The sequence below is a fragment of the Lutjanus erythropterus genome, chromosome 23 (genome assembly GCF_056507025.1).
Source record: "Lutjanus erythropterus isolate fLutEry1 chromosome 23, fLutEry1.hap2, whole genome shotgun sequence".
Lineage (NCBI taxonomy): Eukaryota > Metazoa > Chordata > Actinopteri > Lutjaniformes > Lutjanidae > Lutjanus > Lutjanus erythropterus.
Window position 1 is genome coordinate 4692533 of NC_139339.1, and position 25592 is coordinate 4718124.

The 25592-nt window shown below is 42.5% G+C and overlaps 1 protein-coding gene across 2 annotated transcripts; it reads left to right on the forward strand.

The window, feature by feature from the left end:
• The first annotated feature begins 413 nt into the window (after positions 1 to 413).
• Positions 414 to 23365, forward strand: tdrd7b (tudor domain containing 7 b). Of its 2 annotated transcripts, none has more exons than XM_084711750.1 (20): positions 414 to 1372; positions 4991 to 5197; positions 5454 to 5598; positions 10863 to 11070; positions 15171 to 15253; positions 16043 to 16251; positions 16750 to 17100; positions 17184 to 17488; positions 17583 to 17775; positions 18000 to 18111; positions 18290 to 18492; positions 18567 to 18701; positions 19961 to 20044; positions 20342 to 20476; positions 20608 to 20718; positions 20933 to 21081; positions 21179 to 21411; positions 21500 to 21683; positions 21899 to 22059; positions 22364 to 23365. In XM_084711750.1, the coding sequence occupies exons 2-20, from the start codon at positions 4991 to 4993 to the stop codon at positions 22582 to 22584; spliced, it is 3429 nt and encodes a 1142-aa protein (XP_084567876.1). In that variant the 5' UTR covers positions 414 to 1372; the 3' UTR covers positions 22585 to 23365. The 2 variants fall into 2 exon arrangements, with proteins under 2 accessions (XP_084567876.1, XP_084567878.1); XM_084711752.1 differs by lacking the exon at positions 414 to 1372 and adding an exon at positions 2629 to 2933.
• Positions 23366 to 25592: the final 2227 nt, after the last annotated feature.

The window sequence follows — 25592 nt, forward strand, 5'->3', positions numbered from 1 at the left end:
AAATGTGTCCCTGTCTATAGCCAGCTTGTCTAGAAACCTGGTTTAAGGAAAACCTGGACAAAAATATACACTGAACCATGAAAATTGCAGGACATGAAAATTAAAATCTAAGAACTTAACATAGTGGGTTATTTACTTTTACATTATACATGAGGGGGGAAAAGTTAAACAATAATTGTAACAGTTAAAAAACAGTGCATCAGTATAATTTGACTGTGTTTTGATACAGCAAACAATCCAGAGCAGACTTTAAAATGGGATTAATTAGGTTAAACCCTTGAAAAAAAAATGAGCTTGAAAGCTCTGACTTGACTTCAGAGACCAAAGTTTGACAAAATAAACATTAAAATGTCCATGTATTAGATTTCCAGTGCTTTCGCCCACAACTCATTTTCTTCTCATGTGCAAAGGATGTAACTTCGGTCTGAACTTTGGACAGGACTGCTCCAAAACCACCAAGCAAATTTCATGTTTTAATAAAGACTCCAGAAAAAGCTGGAAATTGGATCATGAGTTTGGATCGTTCTCTGACAGTTTTTATAAAATTAGATTATAATGATTCATGCATTAATGTAAAAACAAGATTTTACTCTTAATTTTGAACAATTTTTGTACAAGACTGCAGATAATTTTGTTTATCATTGTGGATTCGTGGATTTTTTCCACTAATCGACTCATTATTTGATTTATAAAAAAAAAATCTGAAAATAGTGACAAATGCCATAGTGACACCTTCATAAGGGTTTGTTTTGTCCAACCAACAGTCCAAACCTCAAATTAAAAAAAAAAAAAAATGCATTAAAATCATAAAAATAATTTAAAAGAAAAGCAGAAAATCTTCACTTTTGTGAAGCTGGAACCATCCGAGGTCTTTATATGAAAATTAACGTAATAACGTTTATCAAAATAATTAACTGAGATATGAAAAGTGTACAATGTAATTAGGTTATATTAGCTTTATACATTGTTTTTAAAGTGAACTCAAAATCAAAACTTTTTCAGTCAAGAAAAAAAAAAATAGGGTAGCCAAAGTGCTTGTGTCAAGTGAATATAAAGTTTCCATGTGTTTTTGTAAGGCCTGAAAATCTGTGTGGACATTTCTGATGAGTTGTGGTTGGACAGGACAGGAGATGTGTCCTCTCCTGTGGCTTGTCCCGCGGCCTCTGGATGCATATTGACGTGTAATTAGCCGGAGGGCCCACACGCAGCCCGCCGACCAATCAGGTGTCGGAGGAGAGGCAGCGCCTGACCGGCTGGCAGACACTCCGGGGACACACAGAGCTCCGGCCGCAGCTCAGCCCCGTGGCGGTGACAGCAGTGACAGCGACTGGACCAGGTCCTCACCTCACCACCCCTGTCCGTTTAGAGCAAGGTAGAAAGATTTTTTGTAGCTTTCATTATGACTTACGTGAACTTTTCTGACACTCACTCCCGATAAAGTTTATTTGCCGGGTGTTTATTTGCTTCTTTCTGTACTCCCGGCTAGGATGGCACGAACGCGTTCAAGCTAGCTAGTGCGCAAAGTTTACTTCCGGTAGCGACTTTCAGAATAAGAAATTGTGCTTAGTACCAGTGGTAGAGTGTAACTACGACAATTAATCGGCTTCTCTGCTTGGGTACAAATTTAAGGTAATTGCACTTAATGTGTGTTTCAATTTTATGCAACTCTATACTTCTACTCCACTGCATCTCAGAGGCAGATATTGTACTTTAACTCTGTCAACTTCAGTTACTTTTCTAATTAGAGTTTTTCAAACTCTTCCTGTCCAGTGAAGGCCATGTATCTACAAATTTGGCGATTTTAAATATGCTGAAAAAAACTCAATGATGAAGTGTTTCTTTATAGGTTGAAATTTTCTGACTCTTTTAAGCCAGATAAACTGTATGAAAACCATCATGGAGTAGCTGGAAAATCACTTTTTAGAGATACATGGGGCTCAAAGGACAGTGAAGCTGCAAACATATGGTGATCTAAAAGAAAATGATAAAATGATGCATCGCTGTAGATCAAACTACACAACAGCATATAAAGTAGGGCTCAACAATTAATCGCAATTTTGCAAAATTTGTTAAAGGCACAATGTGTATATTGCCATGCTGCAGAGATGTCCTGGCCTACACATCATATTAAGAATTAAGAAAACATCTTAATTTGGGACAGAATCCCTGCAAAATCACACCATAATCATTTTATTTGCAATGAGAATGGTAATCATGTAAAAATTTTCATTCCCTCTAATATCACAGGTGCCATCAGCTATTTTTCAAAATGTGTTCAGTTAGAACATAGTCAAAATTAACTCAACTTTAAATATGTACAACAGTAAAATGCAAGTTAAAGGAGCAGGGATATTAATCCAAAACCATCATACAAACACTGACAGGGACCATTTTACTTTTAGTTTTGAGTGCATCTAGCTGATAATACTCACACACATTTACTTTAGTAAGTTTTTCAGCGCAGGACTTTTACTTGTAGTGGAGTATTTGCACAGTGTGGCAATGGCACTTTTAAGTGAAGAACCTGGATCTACTTTTATTTTGAAGTTAACATTTATGCGCTTCCGGTATGTAGACGGCGTTCCCTAGCTAGCTTGACGCGCCGCAGCCGCGGAGATGGCAGGAGGATTTAACTCGATGTAACACGCAGTATTTTGCCTGAGCGAAGTGCACACCGGCTCTGATACTTTCTGTCGGCGTTACTCGGTCTGTCGGAGCTTTTTAAGGAGGAGTTTTGCACAGGAAAGGAAAAAAAAACTTCATCCCGATAGTTTGGTCCCGATGGAGGGTGTGGAGGCGAAGTGTGACACGTTACGTCATTCAGAGCTTCCCTGTCCCGTCTGTTGTCTGACTGCGCTGCACAAAGTGGACATAACAACAAGTGGTTTATAATCTCATCTCACACTGAAACAGGTTCATTATAACTAGTGAAGGTAACAAGATCATTTCACTTTTTTACATATTTTCATTTATCACAATATCATTCTTTCTCAGTGCGGAGTAGCCCGCATATATATATTTATAAATTCTTCAATTCAAGACTCAGGGTTAGTAGAGAAAAGTCTCGAAAGTAGATCAAATTTCTTCAGCAGCAAGGGTGTCTTTACAAACATGATAATAATAGTTATCATACTTTGCATCGTTGTTTCATTCCTTTGCACTAAGCAGAGCACAGATCTGAAATGATCATTATTTTGAAGGTTATTATTTGTCGGCCAGTTGTTGAGAAAAAAGCGCAGCGTTGTCGGACAGACGTCTTTACGTAAAGTTGAAGCTGCCTGTCGAGGGTGTGTCTCCACGTCCGCATGAGTCCAGAGATTTTTCTTTACCACGCCGAATATTTGCTGAGATGTTGAGATGTGCTCCTTTTTCTTTTTCTTTTTTTTTATTTTAAAAAACACTTTTCACGATCAAAGCTCATCAGGGTTGATCTGTGAGGAGAGTTTGGTGAATTCCTCTGCAGGGTGGTTTTTTTGGTTTGGCTGCAGACAAACTGAAAAGTGTGGAGGGTTTTTTTTTTTCTGCAGGGAGTTGGAATGCAACAGGCTGCACAGCAGAGGGGAAATCACTAACATCTTGAGCCTAAAGCCCTTCACAGAAATGTCTCTAGAGGGCTGCAGTGATACTTTAAAGACTTTTTTAAAAAAAGAGAGAAAAATCACAATTAAATCCCTGCTTATTTGGCAGCACAGTTGAATAGCAGCTTTCCTTTCCACTGAGGAAAATAAATGTAATGCATGCTTGTTTTGATCACAGATAATAACTATATGCGCATATCAAAAAGCAAATACCTGTATGTGTATGACTACTACTTTAGCCAGAGTGAAATACACTTTCGCTTTTACAGTTTTGAAATCTGATCACCAGTGAATTGAAAACCTGCCTAACCAGTCAGCCACTGGCACATGGCGGGACCTTTCATTTCTCATTTTAATGTGTTTGCATCATCCTCATCATCATCATCAGCAGCAGCAGCGTCACTCTCAGACTTAACTTCCTGCATTAAATAGTTGAAGGAAAACAAAACTTACAAAAAGCTAAAATCAAGATGGTTCTCCTGAGTTCTACCGTGCATGCTTTTTTTTTATGTTATCCTTTTTTTGTTTTCATGGTTTATATGAGCTGCTGAATATTCTTTAAGATGGTGACATTTGTCAGTAGAGCCTGTTTTGATTCCTGAAGTGTAGAGCTGCAACAATTAGTCAAATTTTCAGTTAGTCAGTCGAAAATAAAATAAATGCTACCTATTTTGATAATCGGTTAATCGTTTCAGTCATGCGCTGTAAAACAAAATCACACAGGAATTTGGTGAAATCAACTGATCTTTTCTAATTAACTTATGTAAATATACAAGCTTTATTTATTCGGGTTAATTAAACTTTAAATTTCCAATGTTTATTTTCAGATCACCTCAGAACTTATTAACATGAGTTCTACTTATTTTGACTTGAAAGATGAGTTGAACTTAAAAGGAAATCAAATTTGTTGCCGATGTTCGTCAGTGAGACTGAGGGGTTGTTTGTTCAACTTGATATTTTAAGCTCATTGAACATGTTTTCTAAAGTACGACTGAATTAATATCAAGATTATTTTGACTAGAATCATAATAAAGTTGCCTCAACTTGTCTTTTCGAATGCGGTCAAATTAAAATTTTAAGGCACCCTGGATGCCTAATTGGACAAAAGAAACTATTTGAAGCAGTTTGTGTTGCCTTTTTTTTCTTTACAATTTTTGGACATTTTATAGACTAAATGATTACCGATTTATCGTGAAAATAACCGTCACATTAATGGATAATGAAAATAATCATAAGTTGCAGCCCTGTTTCAGTGTTTCTCTCTTCAGTATTAATTTCTTGACTTGTTTAGTTCATTTTCGATATCTAGTTTTAGTTATTTTCGTTTCCACCGTTCAGCTAATCCATTTTGGCCTGAGTTTTTGTTCATTTACTCGCCTATTTATGGAGTTTCTTTTCGTTTTCCTTCTCAGATGGCTGATGTGGAGCTGGTGAAGAAGATGCTGCGGGCCGTTCTCCAGGCCAACAAAGGCGGAGTGTCTTTGTCCCGTCTGCAGTCGGAGTACAAGGAGCTGACCGGGGAGCAGATACCACACAAACAGATGGGACACAACCACCTGGACGCGCTGCTCGCCAGCATGCCCTCTTTAGTCCGCATGGAACGCAACCGCTCTGGAGAGGTGAGTGTGTGTGTGTGGCTGGTGCAGCAGGGTTGATTTAAAGGAGAGTGTGTGTGTTCACATTTTAAGCCATGATTAAAGAGACTATTTTTAATGTTCTCTGGTATTTGGCTCAAGTTAAAAATGTTTGTTATGGATCACACTATACATAATTTGGATGGGATGCTCATTTGGAGGTTAATAAGAGGTAATAACTCGACATTGATGAGTCTCTTACTATAGTAATATGTGTCTGTCTGCTCCTCTCTGTCTCCAGACGGTGTGTTTTCCCTCGGGGGCCAATGAGACGACCCATGTGGCCAAGGTGGTGGCTCGTCAGCGCAGCTCCAAGAAGACGGGCCGACCCCACCTGGTCAACACCCAGATGAGGGTCAAACCGGCCGCCCCTCTCGTCCTCAATGGTAAGACTTTGGACCACCGTTGTGGGGCGTTTGCAAGCGTTCACGCGGCCACACAGCCATTTTAAAAACCCGTAACCAACTCCACACCAGCATCAAAGCGTAGTCACTCAGCTATTTTGATCTCGAGGAGGCTAAACAACTAAATTCCGAGCTAAATCAGTTTCTGAAGCTTTAATCTTACAGACTGTCCCTTTTATCAGCCTCCTCAGGAGAACACACATTTAACTTTATCCAATTACACAAATGTTTCTGGCTTACATTTACCGTGTCACAAGGTTGCTTTAAGTCAGTTACAGTAGCCACTGGATTAAATGGTGTTGCAGTTGCTCCTAAAATGTACATCTACTATATTCTGTGTATCTTTAAGATTATTTAAACGTGTTATTTAAAAAGTACACATACATACGGACTGGAGTCTGGCAGCTCTGTGGCTCGGTGGTCAGTACTGCAGCGCTGCAACAAGAAGTGGTGTTGGGTGTCTTGTGTGTGTTGGACCATTGTGTGGATCCAAACACTGGAATGGAACAATACAAGTTTATAAAGGACTTGAATGTCATCCGGACTACTTGGCTGCACTTTCCGGAGCATGTTTGACAACATAGCAGAGAGAACTCAGGTTAAATACAAACCTTTAGATAAATATCAGCACTGATATTCAGTACAGGTGGTGAAGCACAAAATTACCCATAAGTCCTGTTATTGTTGTGAATGTAGAAAACATATATTTTAGCAAAGTGCTGAAATACAGTAAGTGCATTAAAGAAAAATTATATCTTAACCAATAATATTTCAGTAAGGCTATAAAATATATATAAGGCACTCTATATAATTTATTTCCTAAGTTAAAGGGAAAGTTCACCCCTTTTTAATGTGGATGTCCAGTCAGTGTTGAGGGTAGATGCAGTCAACTGAAACAATGAATTCCTCAGACTGAGAAAGCTGCTAAATCTGTTGTTCTTCCTGCATCCAGTGATGTCACAGCAATGTAGGGGAATGCGGGAAGAGCTGCAGGCTACTTCAGCTTGGACTTCTAGTCTCTGCCTCTGGGTAGCCGAGAGAGCCGCCAAATGAACCTCTTTTGTCAACTAATGACATGTTTTGGCCAACAGAGTAATAGCTGCCTCTGTGAGCAGGAGAACTCAGGTTTCTTGGTCAATGCAGCACACACTGAGGAATTTATCGCTTCAACTGACTGCATTTAATGTCATCACTGACTGGATATCCACATGAAACGGGACTAAATGTCCAAAACCTTTTTAAAACTGATGACCCGGTTACTCAAGATAATCCACAGACTTTGTTGTGAGCAGTTTCATGTAGGAACTGCTATTATCTTGAGTAACCGGGTCATGATTTCTGGAAAGGGACACGGGAAGAATACAAGTTTTTGATTTTGGGGTGAACTGCCCCTTTAACACTCCTGAAAGACACCAAGACATGTGCCCTCAGTGGTAGCTACAGCTCTGCTGACATGAAGGGACAAATAACACTGTAAATCATCACTGTATAAAATCCCTCCTGTTTGCATGCTGGCGAATACAAAAAATAAAGTCTGGATCATGGATCAGACCCAAGTTTAACACATTTTTACAAAACAAAAGTGAGCTGTAGCCTGGAAATATATATTTAGCATGTCAATCCATAGCGACACCTCAATTTCTTGAATTGTTCCGGACCTTTTCCGGCTGATGCCACAGTGCAGCAGCACTGCAGAAAGAGAAAACTAGAAAGTGTCCAGAGCCCCAGCAGCAGTACTGTGACAATGAAACGTAAACAGATGCTTTCTGTGGTGCAGCTCGGCAGTTTGTGGATGAATGACCGGCCTGATTTAACTGTTGCTCTGTGGAGACCTGCAGCTCCTTCTCAGGCACTGATATGCAATTAAGCAGACAGGTGCATCAGGTTTATATGCATACATGTTTTTTTTTCTGGCTTTATTCACCCTATAAGGACACAAAAGTAAAAAATACAGTCAGACAAACCCAGCCACATGTGCACACAGATTTCTTTTGAGCACACGCACCTCCGCTAGACTGCGATGCTGCAGAATATTCCCCGAGAGTCAGGGGAGGAGGTGGGAGGTGGTAGCGCAGGGAGGAGAGGGAGACGGGGAGCGGGGTCTGAGAAGCGGAGGGACGGTGAAAATGAGAAGGAGGGAGGAGGGGGGCGGACAGATGACAGGGAAGAAGGAGGGGAGTCTGGGGTGGGGTGTCGAGATTTGAGGCGGACGCAGCCTATAGCAGCCGAGACTTGAGCTGCAGGCGAAGAGCAGCTGATTCACAAATCGACCTCTCCATCTCTCCCTCTCTCTCTCCCTCGTCTCCTCCTCTCCTCCGCCGCCTCACCAGGATATTCATATTCAGACAGAGACAGACCAGGGACTGTGAGTCCATGCCGGTGAGGTGATGCGGCGTCTGCTCTGGCTGTGCCTGTGAGACTGTGCGTGATTGTCGTCGCCTAGATTTGCATGTGGATTTAAGCTTGTGCCCGTGTGTGTGTGTGACTGCTGCTGAGCATGTCTGGAAGTTTTATTGATTTATTAATTGGCTGATTTATTAAATGACTGACTGCCAGTAGCTCAGTGGGTATAAGAAGCATAGCCTCTCAGAAAAAATAGAGTAAGATTTCAAAATCCAAACGGCCTTATTGATGACTTTTGTGTTTTGCCACAATAGAAATTTAGCTTCAGCAGGAACAGAGAGGACGAGAGAGCAGGAGAAAGTTCTAGATGTTGCTGAGCAAAAGAGAGATAAAGGAACGAGTGGAGATAAAAGAGGAGGCAGTGGGAGGAAGAAGTGGAAGAAGAAGAGGGAGTGTGGGAGTGGAAATGACTAAGGGTTATGCACACCGAGGTGCGCTGGTGATGTCACCGAGCAGAAATGTGATGTCATGCTGTGAATGATGTAACATCAGCGTGATGAGGCGCTGGACCGGGAGCCGCTGTGGTAGGATGATCGCACTCTGACTTTTGAGCTTTTTATCGAACATAGAGTGACAGACAGAGACATGGATTACAGTTACTATAATCATGTTAGAATAATCCTGCTACTTGTGTTATTGTTGTGTTTTGTTTCGTTCTTGCTCAAAGTATTTTTTTAATAGTTTTGCAGGTTATACAAAATACAATTTGAAGTACAGTTGGATATATTTTAACAAAATCCCATCCTACAAGTAGCACTGCACATAGTTAAGGAAAAAGAAAAAGAATGAAAAAATACGAAAATAAAATTATAAAGAAAGCGAAAAAAGGAAACAAGACAAAAACAGAGCTGGATAAACGATACATAAAGTCTCTAACCGCATCACAAAAGCTGAATCAGATCTTTCTTTCCATTTAAGCAATATTAGTCTCCTAGTCAGGAGCGTAGCAGAGGAAATTATGATTTTGCTTCATTGGCTGAGACACAGATCCGGCGATGTCGTGCCAAATTTTGCTTCTATGGCAGGAGGTGCTATGGATATTCATAGTGTGTCAGAAAAAATAAATCAATCAGTTCATTTTGAGCAGAGCCAACCACAGCGGTCACAGTTCAGATCAATATTCGGTGTGAATTTGGCAAATCTCACTTTAGACTGATGTAATCTAAGTACAGTCTTATATTGTATTACTTTATTTTCCAAACTAATTCAAGAGTTGCTGTGTTGTTTTTTTTTAATAATATTTTTAGATTTTTTGAGATAGTATAGTTTTATTCTCATTTTTCAAGACATTACAAAAACACAAAACAAAACAATACATAAACCCTATGGAACAATTCCTTTCTAAGTATATAAAGTGAGTAAAGTAAGCTTGTATCTAATGAAAAAAGGCGGGGTATAATGAAAGAAAAGGATCAAATAAGTTGAGAAATAATGATAAAGATAAATAAATGTTTTAACAATGGTACACAATAAGATGGAGGACAAAAGGCTTCATATATGAGACAATTCTGGCAGATTTTTATATAAATCAGTGGGTGATGTAAATAAAAAGCAAAAGCCTGTGTTAGAAAAGAAAAGAGAGGAAAAACAAGGGAAAAGAAAGGTATAAAACAAACAAGTAAACACCACAGTTACATGATTAATAGTGTTGATCATTCATCCCACACCTTCACCTCCCTCACAGTCCTCAGAGATGTCTTAACCCGCTACGTGTACTTTTCTCCTGAAGTACTGATGCTAAAATCATTTTGACAGTGTTTTAGGAAAATCTACTCTTGCTGAGAGTTAATCTCTGTGCATGAACTATTGAGCAGCTGCAGTCAGGTGTTGATTAGCTTAATTTAGCATAAAGACTGGAAACAGTGGGTGACAGCTGTCCAAAATTCAAAACATGCTCACCAGTAAGGCTGAACGAGTTTGAGAAAATATCTGGTCGCGGTTATTTTGACTGATATTGCAATTTTGATATGATTTGCGATATAAGGACATCTCTGCAGCACAGCGATATTTAATTTAAAATGCTATTTTAACAAACGCTCCAGTAAAATTTCAATAAGTTGTTCAGCCTCACATACCAGCACCTCTAAATCTCATTAATTAAAGGTCCGGCGTGTCAGATATGCGGAGATTTACTGTTACAATAAATAAGAATCACTGTGTTTCCCATAACTTAGAGTAGGCCATTTATATCTTCACAGGCCGCGATGTTGCTCTGCGTGTTTCTGCAGCAGTCCAGATCAGATAAACCAAACACTGGCTCTAGATGCGGCCTTTGGCGTTTTGCGTGAGTTTGGACGGGGGGATAAAGTTTGCAACCTGCAAGCTTACTGCTGGTTTCCTCCACAACAGTTGGTTGATTACTGAGCTTTAGAGGTGCTTGCAGGCCACCAGCCTGCTTCCAATCTTTATGCTAAGCTAAACTAAGCTAATCGACTCCTTGCTCAAGCTCAAGTGGTGTCGATCTTCTCATATAACTCTGTGCAAGCAAGAAGATAAGCTTGACCCTCCTCACCCATTTATTACACAATCCCATCGGGAGTTTAAACTGACAAATCCGAGCATGTAGGTGCAGGCCTCTTATATCAACTTCTTTTATGTCATTTTAAATGTGATATTGTGCTCTTGCTGCTCACTAGCTTGCTGATTGGACCCATGATGTTCATCAGATCTACTGTGTCTACAGATATTGATGACACTGTGCCCTCCAGACAGACACGCTGCCCTGTCTCAGCATCAGGTTCAGCTGAGTCAGGGTGTGTGTGTGTGTTTGTGTGTGTGTCTGTGTGTGTGTGTGTGTACTTTTAATTCCACAGTCTCACTTCCCTTGTTTGCTCTCCATGTAGCCAAACCTCAAACCTCTCTGAGGCAGCCGAACCACCGCGGGCGAGGCGGTGGCAGAGGAGGAGGCGGCGGCCGAGGCGTGGGACATGGAGACTTCAGACAGGCGAGGGACATGAGGGATGGCCAGTCAGACGGCAAGACCGGGGCGCATCCGAACAAGATGTCCAATCAGAACACGCCCAACAGGAAAGGGAACCCACCTGCAGAGAAGTGAGTGCAGGGAAATGGCTCAGAGCTAATTAAAAATATAATAAACTTTATTTATACAGCACTTTTCTTAACAATTTTACAAAGTGCTTTGTAAAAGGATATAAAACCAGACAAGGAAGATAAAATGAGAATAAAATTAAAGGTCCTGAGCACAGAGAGGGTTAAAACAATAACATTAATAAGATCAAATACGGAGTAATAAAACTGTATAAATAAAACATGCACCAAACATTTCCAGAAGCTAAGTAGTGTGTCTATACTAAATTAAGTGTAAGCAGTTCAATGCAGAGAGGCTCAATTACAAAATACATTATTATTTGCTGTTGCAGAATCTGCAACAAAATATGGATTTTACTTTCAAAATGTGATTTGTTTCAGGCCTGTGGTGCGAAAAGACAGCCGATGCAACGCTGAAGCTTGGTTTCCAAATGCTTGTGGGTTTTTTTTAAGTGCACTTACACATGGAAGTCACCGACCGGGCTTCCACACTGCTTCTGAAATCAGAGCAGAGGAATGTGCAAATGACCAGCAGACCTCAGAAAAGCTAGATCTCGTTTCTTTTAGATTCGCCCTGCAGTGCAGCAGGATTTCAAAAAGACAATTACAAAGAAACCCAAAAGTTATCTTTTTTTAATTTGAAGTGATGAATCACTCGTCTCCAGACACTTTTCCCTGCATGTTCTCGTCACTCTCCACCGTGCAGTCCAAACTGGCCAAAAGTTAATGAAAATCCGAGTTAATCTTACATGTTCTTTCTTTCTGTCTCTTTTTCTGCCCCACACCCCCCCTCCCCCTCCCCTCCTCTCCTCCCACCTGTGTGGTCTGAGCTGAATCAGAATAGGCTGCTGGTGAATGGGAGCCTGGTTGAACTCTGGTTGGGTTCTGAGTGCAAACAGCCTCCCTGCTGCTGCTTATTCAGCACTGGGCTGATGATGTGCTCTCTAGATTATTCTGGTTCTCTCACACTGTCTGTCTCTTTCCTCCCATCGCTACAATCTCTTCCTCTTTTCATCGTTTTTAAAGGGGAGCTATTTATTATATGTACCATACTAAATCCTAAAATGACCATGATATGTCTTTAGAGATTGAGATAACATGCTAAGTTGAAATACTACCTTCTCTGACAACAATGAAACAGCTCGTATGATCTGCTTTGAAATTTCCATTAAAAACTAAAAACTTCTGTTAAAATTAATGTCAAAATTAATGCCGAATGTTCGCCAAAGGAGTCAGTTTGTGTTTATGAGTCATAAGAAATCATTAATAATCTTTTAGCGGGAGTAGATGTTTATTACAGTTAAACTGAGCAACATGCTAATGGAGTTTGGCAGGCAGACAGTCACTGAGCTCCAACTCCAGTGTGTGTATTTTCAGGATAACGGGCCAAAGTTTACATCGACAGTTGTAAACAGCTGATGAACTTCCAGAGGAGTACTCGTCTTCGCTCGTCGTTGTAAAGTATAATGTTGTGCTTGTCTTGTGCAACCTGTTGTTGTACATGGACCGCAGTACTCATTTTTGAACACTAGGGTCTTACATACTGCTCCTTTAAACTTTCTGTGAATTAGTTTGGAGATCCCCCTTTGCTGGTAATTGGCCCAAATCTGTTTGTCTTTTTCTCAACACTTATACCAATAGACTCTGGCTGCAGAGTCCTACCGTCATTCACCATGACCCTGACTGAGTTATAAACCTGATTCATTGTTATTGAAGAAGCCATCTAGAAGCATTTGCGAGATGTTATCTATCAAGATTAATTCAGCTCATTGACCGGTCCTCCCACTTCCATCCATCCGCGGCTCTGCTCGTCCGTCCACTGTGAAAACAACTGACATCAGTCCTCTGTCAGTGTCTCCATGGGTGTCCAGTGTGCCGCTGGCCCTCCGCAGCACAATGGGGGCGGCAGGGTGGGAAGCCCGGTGCGTTGGCAGGGGACACGAGCCCTTCCTAATCCCCGCTCTATTCTCTGGTAGATTAACGCTTCTAAACCGACACAGAGTGAATCAGCACATCTCTCTGTATCCCTCTAGATCTTCCATTGGATAGTACAGTCATCATTTGTGTGTGTGTGTGTGTGTGTGTGTGTGTGTGTGCAGATGCACTATGGGATGCCTGGCAGTGCAAGTAGTAAATTCAGCAAACAAAATCACAGAGCCAACATAGAAGTACAGTTTAAAAACTTACATACAGTGTTTGATACGTGTTTTAATTATACCTACAATGTCACCACAGGGTTCATACAGTCAGAGGCTCTTTTAGGGGTTTGGATTGTATCACACAATTTTGCGTTGGGCGATGTTAACCGGATTGGCATATGATGATGTTCCTGGCGACTAATTTGCCTGAATGCAAAATTTAATTTAGACTAGTCGACCAGTCTAACAGTAAGAAAACACTCAATCACAGTCCAAAATCGCCAAATTGTACTTTAAATGCCACTTTGTGCTGTGCAATACACCTACAAAACATGACAGCAACTCACTGAATACTTCAACTTTTCAGACCGAAGAGGTTCACAGTGTCGGCGGGTAAACGACCCGGAGCTGACGTTGGCTGCCTGCCTGACGCACAGCGTGGCTAACGTTAGCAGTGCTAGCAGCAGCAGCAGCTCTGCTTGCAGGTTAACGTCCGTGTCTGTGCTGAATGTGGTCACATGTTGCTCCAATCGAATTATTATATGCCAGTTAATTCTGTCACAGTCTGCGTTCAACATTATTTCCATTTTTTTTTTTAGATTGAAATACTGGTAAACCGCGCTGGTTTTATGAGCTGTCGTCTGTCCGACTTTGCTGATTAAAACATCCGGGGTTGGCTGGGCCATCAGGGCAAACACGCTTACAGCCATCTGATGGGGCCGCAGCTCTGACCAGTGGTGGGCAGCTGCATAACCCCTCAGCGGCAACAATTAACTGGCATTCTGCATGAATGAATCTAGCCACCCTAGCTAACTAGCCAGGGTGGCAACATTTAATCATGTAGCCGACTGATCACACTCATCCCTAATGTCCACAGTGAAACATCACGATGGATGACGATATCCTTGCTGGGTCTACACTGGTCTTTGCCTCTGCACCACGTGTTCATAACTTAGTTGTGTTTCATGAGAAAATAATAAACACAACATTTAGCACTTTACAGACTTCTTCTTCCTGAACGTCTCTTAGTGGAATTGGCCTTTAAGGGATAGTTCAGGTGTTTGAGGTGGAGTTGTATTTACGTAAAAAAAGGCACACCTAAAAATTCAGCTGCCGTTATACAAGTAAATATCGCTCTCTCCAAACCGACCAAACTACACCGACAAAATCAGTAATTTAACCTCACAGAACTCTGGAGTTGCTGGTCTACATTATAAAGAAAAGAAAATATTTAGGTCAGTGCAGTGCACAGATCTATGAATGGGTAGTAAAGTCTTTTAAACCCTCTCACCGCCATTTAAAATCACAAAGTAAATGCTCTCTTTATTGATTGCTTCCATTATTAGCTGTGTGCCAGGGTGAGCCAGGAGCTGTGACTGAAGAGAGAAACAAAAAGAGGACAGACGGCCTGAATCAAGAGAAATGTGAAACAAAGCTGTTACTGTATCACTGAGATCGATCCACAAGATAAGATTACAGAAAATCAGTTCAGCTATGTGTGAAGAAAGTGATGTACGTTTCAAACGGGCTCGAGATCTTTGCGTGCTTTCTCAGTTTGTCGCTGATTAGGACTGATGAGAAACATCTGATATGCTACACACAGTGCAATGCAGTATCCAGTGTGCTGTATCTCATGACCCATTGTTCTAGACCAACGGGGAACGATACAGTATGATTAATGAGCTGTGGTACTGCGGACAAATAAAAAAAGACTTTGTTTTTCACTGAATTTAAGCAGGTTATCTTGTTAGACTTGATGAGGCCTGTTTTCTAGATAGATAAAATGTGCTCAGCCTAATGAGAGATTAGACATGCAGCACAGAACCAGACCTAATCAAGCCTTAAAACTGAAGTCAGGATTTTGTGATTTGTTTTCAAACTGCGCACAGAGATCATGCATAGAGGATGTTCTTCTAAATTTTCAGAAAAATAATCCTCCTCCTTATTCTGTTCTCTTGTGTCCAGGTCAGACAAGAGGATGACCCTCCCGTCACGGTTTCAGAAGGAGGTGCATGCTCACCTTTCCAGAAACTCCCAGCAGACTGGTTGTAAGTAGGGCAGGCTGCTCCCTATGACGCTAAAAATATATTTGTGTAGTTTTTTTTGTCCTCTAAATGAACAAAGATGTCACCAAGACCTGTACCGCTTCCCCACAACTCAAACGCCAGCCAGCTGCTCTAAGACGTTTACATTTCAGACTCTTGTGCTGAAGTATCAAATCACATCTGTCCGTCTCTTATGCACATCGTTGTTTTGTGATGTGCGAAGGAAGTGAACGGCGGCCTCATCATCAGTCGGTCCCCTGAAGTTCCTGCCAACATGAGCTGTGCTTTAAAAGCTTTGAAGTGATGTCTGTGTTAGCCTCCCTCTCCTCTTCACCTCTTCTCCTACAAGTCTTTGCTTCGACTAAATATCTGTTTGTTGCCATGCTGCCTGTTTGAAGAAGGGCTATGGTCCGTATGGCCTGAGGGAAGAGCGCTGGAATGTAATAAACTGCATAGCTTTGAGGGACACCGGCTCCAGTCCTGTCAGACATGTTTATTTCAGCTCCCTACAGACAGAAGAGTCTGTTAAAAGAGCACTGACTGGTTAAAGAGCCTGTGCTTCCTTCATGTAAAGAGGCATCACTGACCAGGGAGGCAATAATATTAATGTGTTTAGAAAATATTAATTGTACTGTTATGAAGCGTCTTAGTTGTGGAGAAAAAAATGCCATACAGTCCACAAGTTCCAGCGATGAGAAGTTCAAAGCCGTAGAGGCGGTGAAATTGCCCGGCTGTGTGTGCGCGTAATCTCTCTTTTCCTCTTTGTGTTTTTTTTTCCACCAAACACTCCAGCACCCTTGAATCTGAACGACAGCCCTGGCTCGGGGAAAGGGAAGCCCTACAACCCTCAGCAGGTCCAGGGTCGCATCAGGGAGATCCTGGAGAAGTACAGTAACGGCTTCTGGGTGTCGAAGCTGCCTCAGATCTACAGAGAGCTGTACAAACATGACCTGCCCACCGAGGCCATCAAAGACCTGGAGACCTGGACGCACATCTGCACTGTATATAAAATCTTTTTTTCTTCTTCGACTCTTATTTACGCTAAATTAATTTGATTGCAGATCAGCTACCCCTCCTACACACATGTTCTGGGTTGGAGATGTGATGGCGCATTTAAAGCTTGAGAAACTTACCACTAATGCTCAAGCAGGGGATACAAATACCGGGGATTTTAGAGGGTTTGGCAGCCATTTTATTGGACTGCTTTGACTTGGAATCCCATCCTAGACAGACTGAAGTATAGGGCTATGATCAAATTGATCGGTTATCTCTGCAAATAAGAGTGACATTATTTTATGTGCATTTCAAAAGCCAAGAAAAATATTTGAATATACTTAATTTATTTTACATCCAGTGTGCAGGCACCTAGAAACACAAACATACAAGTAATCAGAAGTATCACAGTAGTTTATCATCTACATGTCAAAGTCAAGTTGCTTCATTTATGCAGACTAACAGTCCAAACCCCAAAGACTCTTTATTCGCCTTCATTCTTCTAGGTAGAGAAAACCTGCAGCAGCAGCCCATCAGAGCTGCTCCTCTACCCCGCCAAGGAACAGACCGCCACATCCTCCCCGAACTCCACCTCTGCCTCTGCGCTGACTTCAAACACCCCCACGGAAAAACCCTCGCGTTCCCCCGCCCAGCAGAGACCCCCCGGCGCCCGTCTGACTCGCTCCGGTTCCCGTTCTCCTCAGTCTCCGCCGTCGTCCTCCTCGTCCCCGAGCCCCCCCTCCTCCCCCGCCTCCCTCAGCCCCGACCTGAAGCAGAAACTGGAGGAGCTGCTGCTGAAGTACTCGAACGGCCTGTGGGCGCACGCGCTCCCCAAACTCTTCCAAGACACCTACAAAGTCAGTGACCCTTTGAAACGCTATAATATTAAATATTTAGCATTTATATACTGTGTTTATATTTTATTTTGTGTATTTAAAAGATCAAACTGCCTGGACATGTCCTGGAGAACCTCCACCTCCTCTCCGACTTCTGCACCATCGACTTCCCGATGCCTGACAACCCCAAGAGGGCCATCCTGTACAGACGGAGCAGCACTGGAGGAGGAGGAGAGGACGAGAACTGTAACAGGAGGAACTCCTCGGTCAGTGAGGAGGAGCTGAGGGTGAGGCAGGAGCTGGGGAGGAGGCTCAGTAACCACGCGGTGCCTTCGCTGCAGATCCCCAAAGAGGAGTACCCCTCTGTGCTGGTGGTGGAGGCCACCAACACCAACGGAGTGATACTCAGGTAGGAGAGGAGTGTACGTGTGAGTGTGCTGTAAGACTCAACAGTTCGCAAATCTCTCACCACGTTGTTTCCTCCTACCCTCCTCCTCTCTCAGGTACATTGGTGAGGGTTACTCCCAGGCCCAGGAGGCCATGGAGGATGAAATGAGGGAGTTTTACGGCCTGGACCAAAGCAGTCCATCTCCTCTGTCGTCTCCAGCCTCCGGCCAGCTCGTCGCAGTCAGGGCCGAGGAGGAGGAGGAGATTCTGAGGGCGCAAGTCTGCGAGGTCATGGCCGACAAGGTCAAGGTGAGAGAAGTCCACGGACGCCCATCATGGAAGGCCAAGTGATGGATCCAAGACAAGCAAATAAAAACAAGTGTAGAAACCTTTCCAGAGGAGGATGATTTGGTTAAAAGGACAGATCAGAAGGGACAGTCAGCTACAGTAGATGGCGGTTATATTTAGAATATTTTCACCACTTAACTTTGCCGTCACATTAGTTAACTTCGTCTTTGCCTCTGGCTCTTTAGGTGTACTATGTGGATCATGGCTTCTCTGAGGTGATCAGCAAAACCAAAGTGTTTGAGCTGCACGAGAAGTTTTTCCAACTGCCTTTCCAGGCGACCAAGTGCAAACTGGCAGGTGAGTCTGAACTGAGTCAATACATCATCAGGACTCAAAAAAAAGTCCTGTAATCCCGTCCTGTTTGAATAGTAAGGAACAGGAGAAGAAAGGGTTTCTCTCTTTGTCCTTCCTCCCTGCTCTCTAATTAAAATTAATGCCTGACATACTATATATGCGTGTGTTTATTTGTATCCAGGCCTGCAGCCGTTCTGTCAGGAGCCTGCCGTGCTGAAGAAATTTGAAACCATGGCAAGTGGAAAGATCCTGCTGGCTGAGATCCTGCAGAGGGGGCAGACCCCTCTCGTCGTCCTGTACGACACGTCGCAGGATGATGACGTCAACATCAACGCTGCCTGCATGAAAGCCCTGCAAGACAAGACACTAGCCAGCCCACTACAGGTACGGGAGAGTTTGCGCATGTCAGCGTGCGTTTGTGTACAGCGCACTTAACCCCCCTCACTGTCTGTCCTCAGGTGAACAGCGCTTACATGAACGTGACGGTCAGCAGCGTCTGCTCAGACGGGACCATCTACTGCCAGCTGCCCTCCAGAGGCCTCGCCAAGCTGAATGAGATACTGGAGAATATAGAGACGTACTTCCACTCACAGGTTAACACACATGCTGCATTTCATGTCTCAGCACCTTTTTGAAGCCCGTAAAACATTGAGTTTTTGTCTCATTTTTGATACAAATGCCTCATATAGCTTGTTGACCAAAAATATCTACAAATCACCGCATCAATAAAGTAAAAAAAAAATCAAAAATACATAAATATCAGACCACTGAGAGGCAATTTTTAAAATACATTTTGTCTTTCCTGTATTTTTATTTCAGTTTCAGCCTGATTACCTGTAGTTATGAGCTAAATTGTGATGGTAAGATAATAAGATAATTTAGCAGGTGCAACATTTGTGTTAGAATATGTCTGCATATGTATTTATTAATAATTAATTACTTTTCTAAATGGAAGATACATGCTATAGGGTATACAAGAATATGTTGCATAATCCCGACTGGAAATTATAAGAGAAAAACGTATACCTATCCTGTGCCTTGTGCAAATGTCTGTTAGGTGTATGTGTTCAGTCCAGCATGTTTAGCTGGGCACCATATTCACACAGGGAGTAAACAGAGTAGAGTAGGACTTTTGTGAATGCATTTGTGCCGCGTTGCTTCGCTCAGTCGGAGTCGTGGACAGATTGAGATTAGACTGATAATCTGGAGTTAAGACATTGCCGAGCCACTTAATCGGTTAGCAGCGCAGTGGAGCCGGTGCTTTTTCTAGGTGTGCCACTGTTGTCCTTCAAAGCTCATAGTTGCAGCTCAGTGACACTTTGCATCAGTGTTTAACTAAACACAGTCTGGTGGTGTATTTTTATTAAGGCCAAAGACTCAGTGCAAGCTTGAATCAGTCACTATGGATGAGTTATATTATTTTTATGCTTCATTTTCGTCACACCTCATACGAAAGATTCTATAACCTGTAATAGACCAGATGGTCTGGTTTTCTGGTCAGAAGGAAGTTCAGAGTAAAACTTTCACAATTTAATAAAGTTTAGTTGAGACCAGCACAATGTATTGTTTATCTGTTAAAGTAACTCCCTCTGCTGGTGTCAGTAACTTTAGTGCCATAAATCAACTGTTGTAATGATTTCTGTAAACATCAACAACCTGTTTCCATTTCAAGTAACCACAGATCTAAAGTTTTAATCTCGTCTTTGCAGCAGACTGGGTGGACCTGTGAAATGTTTGTGTGAGCTTTAACAGTATCGTTTTACTGCAGTCATAAAGCAGCCGTTACACATCACCAGATTTAACAACGGCGTGATGTTAACAGCTTCTCTGCGAATCGTGTTTTCTATTCCAGGTTACATCGGAGTTCCTGGTATCCAGACCCTTCTGCGGGAAAGGATGTCTGGCTCGCTACAAAGGCAAATGGTCCCGCGTCGAGGTGAGATGGCACGCTTCCCTGCAGCAAAGACTGTGAATTATTAATCAAATCCACAGATGATTCATGTTGGCCTGGCAGAAGGAATAAAATCACAATTGCACAATAGAGCCAGGTGTAGTTACCATGAGAGCAAAGATCAAACAGAGCAAACAGGTACGGCAGTGAGAAACTGAAAGAGCGTCTATCAACCATCATAAATACCTCCATACGCCCCAGAAAAGCTGCATTTATTTTTTCACAGCTGTAGTCATCTATCTAAAGAATAAGAGGTTTCTCTGTCCTTGTTTCCATCTTTAGATCACCAACCTTCACGGCAGCAGAGTGCTGGACATCCTGTTCATCGATGTGGGGGTGCAGGCTTCTGTAGAGGTGTTTGAACTCAGAGAGATCCCGCCGCCGTTCCTCCGTGACCTCATGGCCATCCCGCCACAGGTCAGCTTCTGTGTCCGTGTTGCGCACGATGATGTGTTCGTAGGATCTTTTCTTGTACATACCGTTGTAGTGAGGGGAGCTTCCTCACACAGTCATATCTGAGAAAATGACAACCAGCGTCCCGTGTTTAGGCTGTGAAGTGCTGTCTAGCAGACCTGGCTGTCAGCGTTGGATCCTGGACTCCGGATGCTGTCCAGTGGCTTCGAGAGAAAGTGCTCAACACCACAGACTGCAGCATGAAGGTAAACCGCTGCCCGTCCTTTTTTAACATCTAAACATATGACCTTCATGAGATGATGGCAATGATGATGATCAATCTGGCCTTAGTTTTTCCACTAACCAGTTGTTTTTTTGGTCTACTGACTACTACTAGTATTTTTTCTCTTCCTCTTTGTTGCATTTTCTGTTTTTCTTCTCCAATTACCTCCACACTCACCTTGACATCCCCTCCCCAAGGTTGCCAAGGTAGATGACACCAAGCGCTGCGTCTACGTCCACCTTTTCACCGACAAGAACTTCCACGACCCGACCCGCAGCCTGAACCATCAGATGGCCCAGTCCGACCTGTTCAAACAGCGCCCGGATGTTTTCCTGACGAGCCACAGGTCCCCGCTGCCCCGATAATCACCTCCTTACTGTCCAGCTAAAAGTTACGTCCGACTTTTTATGCTTAATGTCTTGTCTGTTCATTTAATCCCACAGCCCTGCCAAGATCTCCACGCCCACTTTGTCCTCCAAGACTTCTAGCACCAGTAACTCCACTAATGGAAGTCCAACATCAACTTCTGTCCCAGCCAAGCCTCACCTCAGGAGGGCTCTGTCAGGACCCAAAGGAGGCAGTGGAGGCAACACGAGCCCCACCAGCCCACCAGAGACGCCGTCGTCCCCCTCATCCCCTCTCCAGCTGCCGCCGTTACTAGAGCTGCCCCCAGCAGGTAATGAAGATCTTAGTAATTAAAGAGAATCAACCGTGTTTTAGCGCAGCCTGGAAAATCGTGCGCTCACTGTTGTTTTACTCCTCAGGAAACAACTTGGACGTCTACGTGTCGGTGGCGTGCCATCCTGGCCACTTTGTGCTGCAGCCCTGGAGAGATATGTACAAACTGGTGGTGCTGATGGGAGAGATGATTCTCTACTACAATAAAACTGAGCAGAAGCCACTCAACGTAGAGAAGAATCAGATATACGCCGCTAAAGTGGAGAACAAGTGAGTTAAGCGACGATTTAATTCCGTTTTGTTTTCATGAAAACATTGACAGCTGTAGCTCAAAGCGATAAAATAAACAGAGCAGATTTCTGCTGAGTATTTGTGATGCTTCCTGCTTTGTTTCCGCCTGTAGTGGACATTCAATAATGCGCTTGGCCTACAATAACAGTATCCACTGTGACTTTCACGTCTTCCTCCTCTCTCTCTTCTCTCAGCTGGCATCGTGTGTTGGTGAAGGGAGTTCTGACCAACGGCCTGGTGTCTGTGTACGAGCTGGACTACGGTAAACACGAGCTGATCAGCTGCACCCAGCTCAGACCTCTGATCAAAGAGTTCAGACAGCTGCCGTTCCAGGGAATCACTGCTCAGCTGGCCGGTGAGTAGAGCGGACCGCCTGATGAATAAAAATCAGTCAAATGAAGTTACAGCAGTTAGCAGCGGTTAGCAATAGTTAGCATCAGGTAGCGGTTACTCAGGTGATGTGTAGCCCTCTATTAATTTAGAGCATGAAGTCACAGGGGGTGAGTTCTTTTAATTTGCTCACTGAAACACAAAGTGAAGCACATTATGAATTCATCTGAATGGTTCCGACCATCAGGAAGCAAAGTCCTCACCAGCATTAAATGCAGACATTGTATTATCAACAAAGTGAGCTTAACCTTTGCACGTGTTCCTCCCAGGGCTGAAGCCGAGGCAGTGGTCAGAGGAAGCCTCCATCGTTTTCAGGAACCACGTGGAGAAGAAACCGCTCGTGGCCCAGCTGGAGGCCGTGCAGGAAGCCGCGAACCCCTGGGACAGGAAGCTGACGGTCTTCCTGGTCGACACCTCACAGGAAGAAAGGGACATCTGGGTGCATGACATCATGGCCGAATTCGCAGACGAGCTGACCAACGAGCTGTAGACCACGGAAGACTGTTGACGAGTCTTACTAACCGAGCAGTCGTCCTGTTGCTCAGTGAAGACACTGTGAGTCGTGGATAGAAAAAATAGAAGCTTATCCATCTTTATCTATCTACCATTTAGCTGGAAGGAAAGAGGAAAGAAAAGAAAAAGTGAAGAAGAAGAAGAAGAAGAAGAAGAAGAAGGGAAACCGAGAGGTTTGATAGCATGTAGAGACTGGCGTTGACAGAAAGACGGGAGGTGTAGGTGTTGTAGCCACTCGCTTGTTGTGTTTTGGGCTGTACATCGAAGGATGTTGTGATGTGATTTTGAGTGACTGCAGTGTGGACAGTACACCTGTGCATGACGTCGGTCCAAACTCGCCACAAATACTCAAAACATACATTCAGCACGCAGTAATACACTGCTGAATCTATCTGTAGTCTCACAAAGCTGTGGAAATGACACAACATGCATTCGGTATGGGCTTTAATCCAGTGCAGCATCTTACCCTACAGTACCGTGAGTGCATCCAGTTTTAGTGTGTGTCATCCGGGGGGGGCGGGGGGACGCCTGAATACCCTCAACCCTGCTAATGTGAGCACCATGCAAAGTGCATAAGACGTTCAAATTAACCCAGTAAGCTCTCACACGCTTGGAAGACTTATATGTTTACAAAACCTGCTTTTTTGGATGGTATCTCTGATCGTCGTATAGTTTACAGAAGTTAGAGCAAAACATTCCCCCCAAGAGGAGAAGAAATAGACGAAGTCGGTGAGTCACGGGAGACGGGTTCTCAGCCTTCCCCACTAAAAAAGATGCTTTTATGAATCCAAATTAAATATATCCTGTGGCACATTTTCTGGCACATACTTTGAAGCTTTTACTAACACAGGGTTGTCTTTTTTTTTGGTTCAAAAACCGCTTCGTTTTGTGTCATCCACGGCAGCATCAGCTCGCTCACAGTGGCAAAACACAAGATGATGTGTTGTGATTGGTGCGGTGATATTCAAATGTAACCGTTCATCGAATAATGTATTTAATTTAATTTATTCTTGAGCACATTTCGGTATAAAAGTAAGTAGCTTTGTGAACGACCAAAACCAGTTTGCCACTAGTTGAGAACAGCAAATGTAGAGAGCTTTTATTTTGACTTTCAGTTTTGATATATATATTTTTTAACACTTTATGAAAAAAAAATGCAGCAGCACGTGAAAAGAAATATAGCGCACAAGGCATTTTCAGTTTTTACAATAATTCTTCCAAACCCAGAACCCCCTTAATCCCCCTGATTACGCCCCAGTCCACAGACCCCTTCAGAAAAGGACAACCTGGGATTTGGTGCAAAGATTTAAATGGCAAGAAAATTGTCCAAACACAAAAGAAAAAAAAAAGAAAAGAAAAAGAAAGAAAAAACATTAATAAATGTTATTAACTTTAAAAAAAAAGAAAATAAAATAAATATATGAATATTTTAATACAAAACAAAAGAGAAATCTGTCATTTGTTGCACCAAGTCTGCTGCAGAACTGCTAATGTACATACGCTCATATCCACCTACACATATAAATCTGTAAGTATGGGCTGGGTGGTGAACAGGCAGCAAAGCGCTCACACATGACAGACACGCCCGAAGCATAACTCCAGAATTGCCAAATTATATTTTTTCCTCAGTTTTTAATGAAGACATAAAATCGCATATGCTTGAGTTTTCAATTGAATCAAAAGAATTAACTGAACTGAAACATGAGTAGACTGGGCGATATAGCTGAAAATTCAATCATGATAAAATCTTTCTTTTCGCTCTATATCAATAATTATTGATAAGATTTATTTTTAATAAAGACCGGGAGAAGAAGGGTTGAATTTAACTACTTTATTTTGAAAAGAGCCGCTTTATTTTGTAGTTAAGGGCTTTATTTATCGAGGCACACAGGTGATAATTAAAAAACACAAAAAATAAGATTACACGAATATTTTAAGATACATGAATGATCTCACCGTGACACACAGTAAATACGGCTGACCTGTACTTTTCTACATCCGCACCGATTTCCTCACGTCATGCTGTTCGTGTTCGTGTGTCACATGTCAGTGGTGTAACTGAACAGCACACCTGTTAAATGATTGGCTGTTTGCATGTCAATCATGTCACACGCTCCATTATGGAAGCATGTGATAGGCTGCTCATGAGCCAGAGTGTATCTGTTACATGCTTTCACAGCGGTTGGTATTTAATAGAAACTACTGAACATTTTACACATTTTATCACCCAGGCCTGCAAAGTTATGGGTCGACCAACCGTGAGCAAGATCAATGTGGCTTTATCCAATCCGCTTTGTGCATGAAAAGAAACATCGACGTCTCCTCTGACAGGTGAAATCTTCCTGACTCCTATGACTGCAGGGCCTCCTCCATCTCTTCTCCTCCTGTGAAACACTGATTCCAGTGTGACCTTCACGCTTACTAGGAGCCGAGCGTCTCTCCTTGTTTTCTGTTTCTTGTCTGACAACGAGACTTTCATTTCAGCGGAGTACATGTGCTGCATGTTGCAGATCTCTCTGAATTGTGTGCACATATAGTTTGATGTTATAATAATAAGCAGATTAAGTTACCAGTAGTGTTAAGCTTTTAGATTTTTTTTTTTAAAATAGGAGACAATAAGCTCTGCTTGGTTAGTTCCAGTGCCACCATCAAATGTTGGCCTGATGTGGGATTTTATTCTGAAATGTGACTTTTTTTTTGGACACACCTGCACCGTGGTTTTGGATGTGCAAATGCTTCTCTGACTCTGAAGACAGTAGACCTGACAAAGCTCAAAGCTGCATTGTTGTTAACAATTGACAACAAACTTAATTTATATTTAACTTATATTCTCTAGATGATAATGACATTATCATTTCCATTTTGTTTGACATTGACCTGGAGGTAATACATGACTTGTTTTTTGGAATAAAGTCTGTTTGAGAGGATTAAATGTGATCAGCCCATTCAATGACCTATTGTGTATTAAAACAGTGTTGTGTTGTT

Excerpts from the sequence above, each read along its gene's own strand:
- tdrd7b (XM_084711750.1), top strand. The coding sequence starts at position 4,991 with ATGGCTGATGTGGAGCTGGTGAAGAAGATGCTGCGGGCCGTTCTCCAG. Across the intron at positions 17,489-17,582 it reads ACCAACGGAGTGATACTCAG|GTACATTGGTGAGGGTTACT; the intron begins GTAGGAGAGGAG and ends CTCCTCTCTCAG. Across the intron at positions 21,082-21,178 it reads GTTTTCCTGACGAGCCACAG|CCCTGCCAAGATCTCCACGC; the intron begins GTCCCCGCTGCC and ends TTAATCCCACAG.